The 15,169-nt window shown below is 40.3% G+C and overlaps 1 protein-coding gene across 1 annotated transcript in view; it reads left to right on the top strand.

Annotated features, from left to right (window-relative positions):
• Positions 1-15,169, top strand: part of LOC126258163 (transient receptor potential cation channel subfamily A member 1) — a 441,338-nt gene that overhangs the window by 355,477 nt on the left and 70,692 nt on the right. The window contains exons 15-16 of the mRNA XM_049955623.1: positions 1,783-2,007; positions 13,947-14,215. Coding sequence (XP_049811580.1) covers positions 1,783-2,007; positions 13,947-14,215 — 494 coding nt within the window. The remainder of the gene's footprint in view (positions 1-1,782; positions 2,008-13,946; positions 14,216-15,169) is intronic.

Raw genomic sequence — 15,169 nt, 5'->3', positions numbered from 1 at the left:
GGGGCCCAAAGTTTTGCTTGTATCCTGCGGTTGTGATCTCATCTAAAAGAGGTGAATAATTGAATTGGGTTTGTTCATTTAATAATAGGTGTGGGGATGTACACATACATCTTTTAATTTCTAAAATTTCTATTTGTTTGAGTTTAGCCCCCTTTTCCTCTGTGTGTAAGACTTGCAATCTATTACGTATTTGTGGTTATTGTTCGGCAATGTTCTGCAAAGGCTGAATCAGACCTCTTCAATCTCCAGCTTCTGTGGTGTTCTTTAAGCCTGTTGCAGATGGACCTCCTTGTCTGTACAATGTAGTAAGACTGACACTCATGGCATGTAATTTTATAAACCCCACTTTTTATGAAGGCAGTTGTTTGTCTTTTGCATTGAAGAAGCAAGTACCTATTGTCTGAGGGACATAGAAAAACACAGGAGGGACATAGAAAAACACAGAGAAACCCTTTGCCTTCAAAATGTTACGTATGTTACTTGATGTTTTCCCTATAAAAAGTAATCTGCACCATTTCTTTTCCAGTTCGTATGTGTTTTTCATTGGGGACAGTAGGGAAATGGCTTACTTCTTCATTTTTTTACCTAAAATTTTATCAATGATGTTGGGTTTAAATTCATTATTTGTGGCTATTGTTCTTATTGTCAAGCCCCTGGTCGAAGTCTTCTTGGGACATAGGGATAGAATGGAGGTGGTGGATCATGTGGTGGAACGCTGCATGTTTGTAGGTTGTAGGACGTTGGGAGGAAGCTGGGGTGACTGTGTCAGTGAAGGAGTCTTTTCAGTAAATTTTAAATTTATGGTTACTGTCTTCTATCTTTAAGCTAATGTCCAGGAAATTTATGCTTCCCTCCCAACTCCATGCTAACATTTATGTTAGTGTGCCACTGGTTCATATTTTCCTCATATTTGTGGAGTTGTGTATTGGAAGCTTTCCACATAAAAAGAATATCATCTACATAGCTGTACCATACACAACATGTTTTGCCGGTGGTTCTCTCCTAAGAAAATCAGTGTCCCACTTGTCCATGGACATTTCTGCTAGTAAGGGGGATAAAACTGAGCCCACTGCCAGACTGTCTGCCTGCTGATAATAGCTCCCTTGAAAAAAGAAATAATTTTGATTTAAACAAAATTCCACTGTACTAACAATGCTCAGCTGCTCTTCTGGATTAATGTTGTGTGAGTATCATCTTTGGGAACCAGTAAGGTACTTGAAAATGGGCTTATAAGCCAAAACCTAAGTTGTGCAGTAACATTAATTATAAAATTGTGAAACAAGGCAAAAAACGGTGTTTGTTTAGTTAATTTATAATGTTTTGCCAAGAACCCACAGTTCATTTGATTAAATGATTTATTATGAGTTTAAGTGTTGATGACTTCAAATCACCTAAATTTTAAACTTTCATTAATAACTCAAAAACAAAGAATTTTCAGAAATGTTTATAAGAAATTTTTCATGTTTTGGTGTAAGGATCATGTCCCCAAAGCTTGTAAAAGTATTTTGAAGTACCCTGTATGTTTTTATTTTCACTGTATTATAGCATATGAAAACAAATGATTGTATATTGACTTTCACCATGTTATCATAAGAATTAATAGGGATTATATGTGGGAAAGCAGATTAAAAGTGGCATGTTAGTGTAATCTGGTGTCTATGAAGTCATTCGCAGAGTAGGAACCATGTTGGAGAAGTAAGTTTGTGGCAATCTTCCTAAAGGAGACTGTTTAATGTTTTGTAGTGTATCTTCCTTGTTTAAAATGTTGTGTGTTCATTATAGGCGATGGTTGCACATGGAAGAGTGGAACTGCTTGCTCATCCTCTAAGTCAAAAGTATCTCCAGATGAAGTGGAACTCTTATGGGAAATACTTTCATCTGTTGAACTTACTTCTTTACACAGTTTTTCTTGCCTTGGTCACCTCTTTCTCAGCACAGCTCATGGAAAAGACATGGATACGTCGGAATTTTACAACTAACTCAACAAGACCAGACTTCACAATTCAGGTACAGTAATTACAAACTATTTTTTCTTCTATCAGTCTTAGAGTTTGATGACTCTAATTTGCATGGAAAGTCTTTCTAATTAAGCATGAAACTACTTTTCCATAAGACTGTATTAACTTTATTATGAAACATTGGTTTGTTTCTCCATAAGCTTTCCACATACTGATCACAGGATACAAAATGTTAAAGGTTTTATGGTTTAATTATCTTTATTGTTCTTAAAATGAAAAAGATTATTAACAAAGATCTTCCCAAGCTTCCAGACATGTCAAATGGTTAAATTTTCATAAGCTTTTGATACTCTATTCAGCCACTGAAAAACAATAATGGACTACTGTAAATCAAATGATGTGGTCCTTATATAGCTAAACTGCAATCTGCATTGTCACTGTCTTTGTTGTCAGTGGTTCTCAGTCCACACCTAATAAGGAAATATTTTTGTGCAACAATAATAATGGACCATTGACTTTTGGCGCCCAGTTACCATTTCCAAAATGGTCTAGGAAAGCTTATTTGAAAGCATCTCGAAATGGCTGTTTGAGCCATAAATCTGAGAACATCTTATTAATGCATTTAATGGGGGTTAGTAGTGTTAAGACACAGCATCACATCTTCCTCAAAATGCTGTGGATCTACTAACCTGTGCCAGGCTGCCATTTCACAATTTATGAAGATTTCTGTACATGTGCTACCTGTTTGGGCCCTGTGACATATGGTTGCATATATATGTGATGTCATTCGGGTGCCAATGTACATCAATGTACATACTCACATTTCTGTTGTGTTCAGCCAGTACTGTTTCCAATTTTTGGTTGCTGGTTAGAATATCTGTGGACATTTTCTGTTAGTGTCTCCTGTCCTCTTAATGTTTCTGGCTCCAATTCAGTATTGACATTACAGTAATGTTCTGTTTGTCAGATGAAAAACATTTTAAGTTCTGCTAAGATGATGACATATCATCATAGTTTTATAGAGGAAGAACTACTAGAGATAGTGGCAGTAGCAGTGAGAGTGAGGCTGATTTTTCAGTACCAAAAATTGTGATGACTCTTCCACAGAATCTCAAAGTAACAGTCGTGAATTGCAGATACAACACACCTTTCAGTTACGACACACCATTCTCTTCATCCTACAAAGTACGTAATTGATACTTGTTCAGAGCTGAAAAAGTCTGAAAGAGATGGTGAAACTCTCAGGAAAGGTGAAAGCCTTAGCATCACATTTAATGTACAAAAATTCATTTTGTCCATTTCTATTCAAATGTAGTAGGCGAATCTAATCGTTTATTCATGAACATGGTAGATGTGCTAGGTTTGGTAAATTCTTGGTTATGTAAGTGGAAATATGTGGCATTTGACAGACTTTTAACATTTCATTGCTGTTTGTCATTTCGTGGCCCAAGTGTAAAATTATCGGTCATTGGAAACGATTCTTCTCATGAGCACTCCAGTTTTCATTGAAATTTCATTCAAATAATGTTACATGTTCCTTTTGAGCATGCTCCACTCCAGTGACAATGTGACCAGTACCAGAGGAGTAGTTTAATTCAAAATTAGGAACGTTACACCGCAGGCATATCTGAGAGGAAACAACACAGAACAGCATATAGGATGACCACCTTAACACTGGTAACACATCTAAGAGTGAAAAACACTGACAGGAAGACTAATGAAAAAATCATAATCAATCAACCAATTTATTGGCTAAAACTCTAGTATGGAGCATGATACTGCTCTTAATGGCATCTGTTTGTTGTACAGTGAAATGGTATGGAAACTTCATTATTCTATCCAACACATATGTTTTAATTTCTGCATCTATCCACTGGATGGTGACTGGGTGAAATATGTCAATAGTAGTTTCATATGTGTCTATTAGTACTCTAGTCAGCAGGTTTTCAAACAGTCTGAGTTTTTCTGAAGTTTTAGTGTGTTGTATGTAATCCGTAAACAGAAATAAAGAGATAGAGAAAGTATATTAGGATACTGAACATGTGATCCAGTATCTAAAGAGAAAAGAATATCTAATAATCATGGGGGACTGAAACACTCTTGTAAGAGAAGGAGTAGAAGACAGAGTTATGTAAGAATATGAGCTGAGTAGCAGGAATGAGGTAGGGGAAAGACTAATTGAAGTTCTGCAATAAATTTCAGCTATTAATGGTGAATACACTGTTAAAAATCACAAGAGGAGGGGGTATACTAGGAAAAGCATGGAGACATGAAAAAATTCCAGCTGGGTTACATCATGATCAGAGAAAAGCTTAAGAGAATAGTTGTTCAGAAGGATCAATGTGGAATGAATTGTAATACTGATGATGAGATGTGTTTAAAGTTCTCCATCTTATGACAACATATTTTCTACCATATTCATGCAGCCGTGAATCATTCATGGCTTGTTTATAAGAGGATCCTACTTTCCTACAAGTGATTTACAACATACACTCCTGGAAATTGAAATAAGAACACCGTGAATTCATTGTCCCAGGAAGGGGAAACTTTATTGACACATTCCTGGGGTCAGATACATCACATGATCACACTGACAGAACCACAGGCACATAGACACAGGCAACAGAGCATGCACAATGTCGGCACTAGTACAGTGTATATCCACCTTTCGCAGCAATGCAGGCTGCTATTCTCCCATGGAGACGATCGTAGAGATGCTGGATGTAGTCCTGTGGAACGGCTTGCCATGCCATTTCCACCTGGCGCCTCATTTGGACCAGCGTTCGTGCTGGACGTGCAGACCGCGTGAGACGACGCTTCATCCAGTCCCAAACATGCTCAATGGGGGACAGATCTAGAGATCTTGCTGGCAAGGGTAGTTGACTTACACCTTCTAGAGCACGTTGGGTGGCACGGGATACATGCGGACGTGCATTGTCCTGTTGGAACAGCAAGTTCCCTTGCCGGTCTAGGAATGGTAGAACGATGGGTTCGATGACGGTTTGGATGTACCGTGCACTATTCAGTGTCCCCTCGACGATCACCAGTGGTGTACGGCCAGTGTAGGAGATCGCTCCCCACACCATGATGCCGGGTGTTGGCCCTGTGTGCCTCGGTCATATGCAGTCCTGATTGTGGCGCTCACCTGCACGGCGCCAAACATGCATACGGCCATCATTGGCACCAAGGCAGAAGCGACTCTCATCGCTGAAGACGACACGTCTCCATTCGTCCCTCCATTCACGCCTGTCGCGACACCACTGGAGGCGGGCTGCACGATGTTGGGGCGTGAGCGGAAGACGGCCTAACGGTGTGCGGGACCGTAGCCCAGCTTCATGGAGACGGTTGCGAATGGTCCTCGCCGATACCCCAGGAGCAACAGTGTCCCTAATTTGCTGGGAAGTGGCGGTGCGGTCCCCTACGGCACTGCGTAGGATCCTACGGTCTTGGCGTGCATCCGTGCGTCGCTGCGGTCCGGTCCCAGGTCGATGGGCACGTGCACCTTCCGCCGACCACTGGCGACAACATCGATGTACTGTGGAGACCTCACGCCCCACGTGTTGAGCAATTCGGCGGTACGTCCACCCGGCCTCCCGCATGCCCACTATACGCCCTTGCTCAAAGTCCGTCAACTGCACATACGGTTCACGTCCATGCTGTCGCGGCATGCTACCAGTGTTAAAGACTGCGATGGAGCTCCGTATGCCACGGCAAACTGGCTGACACTGACAGCGGCGGTGCACAAATGCTGCGCAGCTAGCGCCATTCGACGGCCAACACCGCGGTTCCTGGTGTGTCCGCTGTGCCGTGCGTGTGATCATTGCTTGTACAGCCCTCTCGCAGTTTCCGGAGCAAGTATGGTGGGTCTGACACACCGGTGTCAATGTGTTCTTTTTTCCATTTCCAGGAGTGTATATAAACAAAACAAAAAAATTCAGTGAAGTTATGTATACTGGTATACAATATTCTCAACACTCATCGCAAATATTGCAAAGATGTTATCTGTGTAACAAATAATGATTTTTTTCGTCATTAGTAGTTAAACATTTTCAAATTGATTCACTACATAGCACACTATTTAGTACATCATGAAGATCTATGATGGGTTTCTAGTGTAAGATTTTAAAAGATGAGTGCATTGGATCTACCTAATACATTTTTTTCTCTGTACCTCGATACAGTGCCTCTTGCTCTGTGGAGGTGATCTAATGATCAGTTCATACAGTATACTCTAATGTTTGGTCACTCCTGTTAGTTAATTTCTTCTGTCTACTACATCAAAGATTGTACTTGGTGCTTCAATAACATTGTCAATTCACAATAACGTTATTAACAGTCAACATAGTTGCATTTAACTACCATAAAATCTCTCTGGCAAACATTTAGTTTCTGGGGTCCTACAGTCATGCAGTTGGGAATTCATAGTTGAGTTCTGGGGTGCAGGAGGAAGGTGGGAGAGGCAGTCAAAGCTTTGTCATAGTCTCCTCCCTTCCTGAAAAATAGCTTGCTCTCACCTCCACTTTTAATGCACCACAGATATGTATGACTTCAATAATAATAACAATAAATATATAAAAACATTTTAATATGGCAGAGATGCTGAGTCGTAGATAGGCACAACAAAAAGATTTTCACACTTGAAGCTTTTGGCTTATGGCCTTTGTCAACAATAGACACACATACGCGCACATACACACACTCACGCAAATGCAACTCACACACATGACTGAAGTCTCAGGCAATTGAAACCACGTTGCGAGCAGCAGCACCAGTGCACGATGGAAGTGGAGACTGGGTGGGGCTAAGGAGGAGGCTGGGGTGGGGATCAGGACAGATAGTATGGTGGGGATGGCGGACAGTAAAATGCTGCAGCTTAGGAGGAGGGCATGCAAGAGGGGGTGGGGGGGGAGTAGCAGAAAAGGAGAGAAATAATAATAATAATAATAATAAAAGACTGGGTGTGGTGGTGGAATGACAGCTGTGTAGTGCTGGAATGGGAATGGGTTGCACGGGTGAGGACAGTGACTAATGGAGGTTGAGGCCAGGAGGCTTATGGGAACATAGGATGTATTACAGGGATCCATATGGAACAGACTGTGAAGCAGTCATTGAAATGAAGGATGTCATGTTTGGCAGTGTGTTCAGCAACAGGGTGATCCACTTGTTTCTTGGCCACAGTTTGTCAGTGGCCATTCATGCGGACAGACAGCTTGTTGGTTGTCATGCCTACGTAGAATCCAGCACAGTGGTTGCAGCTTAGCTTGTAGGCCACACAACTGGTTCCACAGGTAGCCCTGCCTTTGATGGGATAGGTGATGTTAGTGACCGGACTGGAGTAGGTGGTGGTGGGAGGATGTATGAGACAGTCTAGGTCTATTACAGGGGTATTATGAGGCATGAGGTAAGGGATTGGAAGCAGGGGTTGTGTAAGGATGGGCAAGTATATTGTGTAGTTTCGGTGGCTGGTCGAATACCACTGTGGGAAGGATAGTGGACAGGGCATTTATCATTTCAGGGCAAGACGAGAGGTAATTGAAACCCTGGCGGAGAATGTAATTCAGTTACTCCAGTGCTGGGTGGTTCTGAGTTACAAGGGGAATGCTCCTCTGTGGCCAGACTGTGAGACTTTGGGAGGTGATGGGAGACTAGGCATGGGATATTTGTTTCTGTATGAGGTTGGGAGGCTTCAGTGAGACCTTCCGTTTGTTTTGAGAGGGACTGCTCATCACTGCAGATGCGATGACTACGGGTGGCTAGGCTGAACAGAAGGGACTTTTTGGTATGGAATGGGTGGCAGCTGTCGAAGTGGAGGTGTTGCTGGTGGTTAGTAGGTTTGATATGGATGGAGGTACAGATGTAGACATCTTCAAGGTGCAGGTCAAAATCTAGGAAGGTTCGCTTGTTGGGTTGAGTAGGACTAGGTGAAGCAAATGTGGGAGAAGTTGTTGAGGTTCTGGAGGAATGTGGATAGGGTGTCCTCACCTACGATCCAGATAGCAAAGATGTCATCAGTGAATCCGAACCAGGTGAGGGGTTTAGGATTCTGGGCTTTTAGGAAGGATCCTCTAGATGGCCCATGGAGAGGTTGGCATAGGATGGTGCCATGCGGGTGCCTATAGCCGTACCCCGGATTTGTTCATAGGTAATGCCTTCAAAGGAGAAGTTGGTCATGGCGACGATGAAGCAGGTTGTTGGTTTTGGAATCTGTCGGGCATTGGGAAAGGTAGTGTTCAATAGTGGTAAGGCCCTGGGCATTAGAAATGTTAGTGTACAGGGAGGTGGAATCAATTGTGACTAGCAGGGCACCATGTGGTAAAGGGGCAGGAATTGTGGAGAGTCAGTGGAGGAAATGGTTGGTATATTTTAGATAAGAAGGTAGGTTTCGGGTAATAGGTTGAAGGTGTTGGTCTATGAGAGCAGAGGTTCTCTCAGTGGGGGGCACAGTAACCGGCCACAATGGGGCACCCTGGGTGGTTAGGTTTATGGACTTTAGGAAGCATGTAGAGGGCAGGAGTGCGGGGAGTGGTAGGAGTGAGTAGAGAGACGGACTCAGGGGAGAGGTTGTGGGATGGGCCTAAGGATTTGAGTAGTGACTGGAGATTCTGCTGGATTACTGGAGTGGGGTCACTGTGGCAAGGTTTGTAGGTGGAAGTATCTGACAGCTGGTGGAGCCCTTCTGCCAGGTAATACATGCAGTTCAAAACAACAGTGGTGGAGCCTTTGTCAGCAGGTAGGATTATAAGATCAGGATCAGTTTTTAGATGGTGGACTGCAGTTCTTTCTGCAGATATAAGGTTACTCTCCATGTTGAAGGATTTGGAGAATGATGGTGAGGCAAGGTTCGAGGTTAAGAAATTCTGGAAGTTAACAGGGGGTGTTTGAAGGCAGTGGAGTGGATTACGGTTGGATGGAGTTAGGCAAGGTTCAGTATTGGTCTTTGGTTGAGTCTGATTGGTAGGATTGGTGGAAAAAAGTGTTTCCTAGGGACCAGGAGAAGGAGAGAAGGTCTGTAACAAGTCCTGAATGACTGAATTTGGGTGTGGGGCAAAAGGTGAGGCCTTTGGAAAGGACTGATATTTCTGTGGGGCTAAGGCTTCTGGAGGAAAGGTTCATGACTGTGTTGTGGGTCTGTTTAGGTTCTGGATTTATGTAGTGATGGGAGGGAGTTTGGGAGGGTGGGGTAAGTGTAGTAGCTCTACGAGACAGGGTTTGTCAGCTAGGAGGGGTCATGGGGCACTGTAATTGGCCTCCCAACCTCGTACAAAGACAAATCTCCCCTGCCTTATCTTTCCAGTTTCCCACCACCTCCCAAAGTCTCACTGTCTGGTCACACAGGAACATTCACTTGTAACTCAGTACCACCCAGGACTGGAGTAACTGAATTATATTCTCTGCCAGGGTTTCGATTACCTCTTGTCCTGAAATGAGAAATGTCTTGCCCACTATCCTTCCCATCCTTCCCATCCTTCCCACAGTGATATTCTGCTGTGCACCGAACCTACACAATTTACTCATCCATCCATACATAACCCGTGCTCCCAATCCCTTACCTCATGGCTCATACCCCTGTAATAGACCTAGATGCAAGACCTGTGTCATACATCCTCCCACCACCTCCTACTCCAGTCCGATCATTAATAACACCTAGCCCATCAAAGGCAGGGCTACCTGTGGAACCAGTTTTGTGGCCTACAAGCTAAGCTGCAACCACTGTGCTGTATTCTATGTAGGCATGACAACCAATATGCTACGCGTCCGCATGAATGGCCACCAACAAACTGTGGCCAAGAAACAAGTGAACCACCCTGTTGCTGAACATGCTGCCAAACATGATATCCTTCATTTCAATGACTGCTTCACAGTCTGTTCCATATGGATCCTTCCCACCAACACCAGCTTTTCTGACTTGTGCAGGTGGGAATTTCCCTGCAATACATCCTATGTTCCCATAAGCCTCCTGGCCTCAACCTCCATTAGTCACTGTGCTTGCCCATGAAACCCATTCCCTGGGTTTTGAGGTGTGTGGCATCAAGTTAGCAGCAGGCAGTGCAACAGTTATTGTACTGGCTATATATTGCTTGCCTGATGAAAACGTGAAAGTATTTCGGAGACAAATAGAATCAGTTCTGTCCCACCTATGTAGGAAAACTAAATCAACTATTGTAATGTGTGACTTCGATGTGGACTTCTTAATGGAAAATAGAAACAAAACGGACCTTGAACACCTAATGTACTGTTACAATTTAGTACCAGTGGTGGACACTCCAACTAGAGTAAGAGCTGGTTCTAGCACTTTAATAGGTAATGTAATTGTAGATAGGGATATTTACAATAATTTAACTGTGAAAAACATTATAAATGGTCTCTCTGATCATGAAGGGCAATTCCTCACTCTAAACCTGGTAAATGTACAAAGGAAAGAAAATTTCATTTGGAAAAATTTTAGGATTTATACTAACACACTACTGAAAGCTTTAATCAGCAATTACAGCTAGTAGACTGGTCTCCTGTGTATGCTGCAATTGATGTTAACTCGAAATTTAATATATTTATCAATGAAGTTGAAAGTCTTTTTGAAGAAACCTTTCCAAAAAGTCGGTGAGAGAAAATCTGTTAAAATCAGGAAACATGCCTTGGATTACTAAAGGCATCAAAATTTCTTGTAAAACAAGAGGGGAACTATATGCAGCAGCCAAGAGATGAAATGATCCCAGTAGGAGATGCACTATAAACTCTACAATAAAGTTCGGAATAAGACCATACAAACAGCAAAAAACATGAGCCTAAAGACAGAAATTGATTACTCGAGCAATAAAGTAAAAACTATTTGGAATTTTGTAAAGAAGGAAACAAGGAAAAATGCAGTGTGTAGTGAAAATATCCAAATAAAAGTTGAGGGTCATCTTGTTAGCAATCCAAAAATAGTTGCGGACACATTAGACAAGCATTTCTTAACAGTAACAGAAAAAATAGGTTTACAGGACTCCATAAACCAAGCCATCACTCTTTTGAAGGCAGATTACCTAGCTTAGTACAGCACATGAAGGTAACAACAGTCACTGGTCAAGAAATTGAAAGAATTATTAAATCCCTGAAAAGTAAAAACTCTACTGGGATTGACAATATTTCTAACAAATTGTTAAAATACTGCTCCAGCCATGTAAGTAAAGTACTTTGCCACATTTTTGATGCATCACTGAGGCAAGCAATAGTTCCTGAGAGGCTTAAGTATGCACTTGTAAAACCACTGTATAAGAAAGGAGATAAGATGGTTGCTGCTAACTATTGGCCAATATCACTACTGAATAGTTTGTCAAAGGTTTTAGAGAAACTAATGCAGAAGCATCTAAGGGATCAAAATATCCTCGGTGAAAGTCAGTTTGGATTTCAGAAAGGTTTGTCAACAGAAGATGCAATATTTGCAGTTGCTGGCAAAGTCTTGGAATCTATCAACCAAAAACTGGAGATGGTTGGGATTTTTTGTGACCTAACAAAAGTGTTTGACTGGGCCAGTCACCAGATTCTTTTACAAAAAGCTGCACATCTTGCAATAAGAGCTTCATCAGGGAATTGGCTTGACTCATACCTGTCAAACAGGAAACAGAAAGTTGTAGTGAATAGTCAAAATGGAATCCCATTATCTTCATAATGGGGTACCATCACATGTGGAGTGCCCCAAGTCTCAGTTCTGGGCCCCCTACTTTTTATTATCTTTATAAATTATCTGCCTCTCTGTACAGAATATTGTAGATTTACCATTTTTGCTTATGACACTACACTACGTATTGATAATTCACTAGATAAACTTGAGGAAATGACAAATAAGGTTTTAAATGAAACAGTGAACTGGTTTAACATTAATGGCCTTTCTTTTAATTACACTGTAACAAACTATGTTCAGTTCCAGACAACAATCATAGATGAAGAAATTAGTAAAAATAGGTGAGCATGTGATAACCACGGTGGATACCTCAAAATACCTAGGCTTGCATATTGACAGCAAACTGAACTGGTCAAACAACATTGTGGATCTTGGCAAAAGATTGAGTTCAGCAACTTACATATTATGCACTGTTTCTTCTTATAGAAGTATGGAAACCATGAAGGCAGCCTATTATGGTTATTTTCATTGTAATATTTATTTATCTTTCAAAATTTATTTTCTGTAGTAGAACCTAAGTTACTGTTTACTGTAATATAAAATCATTTTGCTTTGTTTTTATGTGCTACCATAGATTTCTGACACATTCTATATCCTGTGATATTGTCACAACATGGATCCCCAGAAAAAGAAGTAAATAAATAATAAAAATAAATAAATTGAACCTTGGTTCTTCTGCTCACTAGACAGACGCTCTAATCACTATGTCACCCTGCCACAGTGACTTTGCACACGAGCATGCACCACCCTAGCATGCCTCCCTCCTCAACCTAAATTCCCATTCACACCTCAACTGAATGGGTATTCCCCCTAAACATCTATGGTGTATATATGCAGATGGCAATGCAGTCTCCATCAATGTTGGAGATTTGAAAAGGTGTCTGGAACCACATAGTTCCACTTGAAATTAAATTTTAACTATTTTTTTTTGTTTAGGTGGTATGATTATGTCACCGTAACTCAAGATTTTCTTTTATTTGATATTAGAATTTCCCTGTGAGAACACTGTCAGTTCTGTGTTCCTGCTTAATCTCTAAAAATTCAGTACAACACCAGAACCCATCATAAAATTATCCCAGGTTCATTATCAGCTACTCTTTCACACTGAAGAGTATAATGCAGCATGAAGTTGTATTAAGAAAAATAGAGTTACTGACATCCCATGGGAGATTACAACAATTAAAGTAGCTGTTCACTATGTTCTAGCAGTTGCAGATAGGGACGAACCATTTGAGCTAGTCAACATAATTATATTAAAATTTTGTGAAACTGTAGGAACTGCTTGTTTTGAAATAATTCGAAGTGCATTTAGTGAGCAGTACAATAGGAACATAACCACTTTAAGTCAGACAGGCCTGATATGTACAGCTACAACTATGTTCCACAAGCCATCTTATGATGTGTGGCAGAGAGAAACAAATCAGTGTTTCATTGCTTTGATAGTTTGACTGGAACTGTCACAAGGTTCACAAGTACCAACATATGTGTCACTTAACAAAATTTCTGTTATTTCAAAGGAATTTACCAGACTTATGAGTTCTCTCTTGTCTGTGCTTATTTTCAATTATTTTTATAGAATTTTTCATAACTGATTCACAACTTTGAGTGAGTAAACTAGGAGAATTTGTGAGTAGCTGGAACAAACATTCTTATACTGAATATAAACAAGTTAAGCCACCTGTAAGAAGCAGTGGAGCCCATAAAGGACTCTCATTGTATGATAAAGAACATAACAATAAGACAGTTCTTGTGTAAAGCTTAGCTGAGTGGAGACTCATACAGTTCTGTAAATTTAATAATGACACTCTCTTTGAATGTGAATATTTTAGGTTTGGCCTAGCAGTGATTATGTTCATATCCATTTTAAAGGCAATAGTCTCATGTCCCATGTTTTCATGCATCAAACAATAATTATACCAATATTATGAAAAGGAAAGTTGCTACTCACCATATAGTGGAGATGCTGAGTCGCAGGTAGGCACAACAAAAAGACTCACAAATACAGCTTTTGACCAGTAATGCCTTCATCAAAATTAGATGACAGACACACACATACACAGTAACACAAACTTGCATTTTAGTGAGTGTTTATGTTTATATCTGTCATCTAATTTTGATGAAGACCTTACTGGCCGAAAGCTATATTTGTGACAGTCTTTTTGTTGTACCTAACTGCAACTCAGCATCTCCACTATATGGTAATCAGCAACTTCCCTTTTCATAATATTGTTACAGTCCATGCTGTATTTTCCATTGTTTGAAACAATAATTACAAGTTTACATGTTATCATATGTACTTTGAGCACAAGTAATACTTAATGTTTTAGGTCAAAGAACCAAAAGCAGCAATGTACATATGTGCAGTATCCATATTGACATATATTGGTCTTAGCACAATGAGGGAAGTATTTCAACTATATCAGCAGCGCTGGCGATATTTGCTAGATCCAAGCAACTTTGTATCATGGTTATTATATGTATCTGCAACCATGATGGTCATTCCTGTATTTTCTGGCAATTTTGATGATCTTCAGCTGTCATGTGCATCTGTAACTGTATTCCTCAGTTGGTTCAATCTCCTGCTGTATTTGCAAAGGTAAATTCATTGTTGTTACTGTTTGAATTTTATCTTATTGCAGTGAACATTTCATGCTGTGGTTTTGTTTACTGACTGTATTTCATTATGAAGCAATGGATAGGGATGACTTTCATAGGGATGTACACAAAGAACACCATACACTAATGCACCTAAAAGAAATTAAAACCTCTATTAATAATCCATAGCTTCTACAGCCTTAATGAATATTTGGAATATTGCTCAACACTATAGGTTCTTATTTATAATCTCTCCTCAGAAATTTATAATTTTTGAAATATTTCTAAATAAAACTGAAGAACTCCTACTAAATTAATCTATGTATAGTACAGTTGGTGAAAGAACACCCCTAATAGCTGGTGACACTGTTGAAAGCTTCCAAGAGTGAAACATAAATGGCTGCAAGTGAAACAGTAGTCTTCAATAGAGCTGCACTAACACGAAAATTTTGCCATAGAGAGATATACAAGATTGCACTACATGATAGGTTGAGATGAGTGCATAATGCTGCTGTTCCAAGCTCATTGCAACTGTCATCAGTGATCTTTCACCAACTTTACTAATGTTACATACCATTTCTGGTGGTATATGTGAACTTCACTTTTGTTTACTACTCTTGTGTATATAAAATTCTGTTTTCTCATTCTTAATTAAGTAGAATATTGTTTATTTTATTATACTCAATCAAAATGTGTTGATTAAAAAGCTAGATGTAAAATTTTATATTGTCTTGTGTTTTGACAAGCCCTGTGATGTGATAAATTTGGCACTAAGTAAATAAATAGTAAATAAAGAGAAACAACATACAAAATTAGGGAAAGGCAACCATCACGTTTTATGGATCGATGCATGGAGCACAGTGAGACGGTACAGAAAACAGCATCCACACTAACTTTCAAACACTGTTTTCCAGCAATAGTACACATAATCACACACACAACCACACACACACTC

This window comes from Schistocerca nitens, chromosome 1, assembly GCF_023898315.1.
Source record: "Schistocerca nitens isolate TAMUIC-IGC-003100 chromosome 1, iqSchNite1.1, whole genome shotgun sequence".
In the NCBI taxonomy this organism is placed as follows: Eukaryota; Metazoa; Arthropoda; class Insecta; order Orthoptera; family Acrididae; genus Schistocerca; species Schistocerca nitens.
This window is presented reverse-complemented; position numbering and strand designations above follow the sequence as displayed.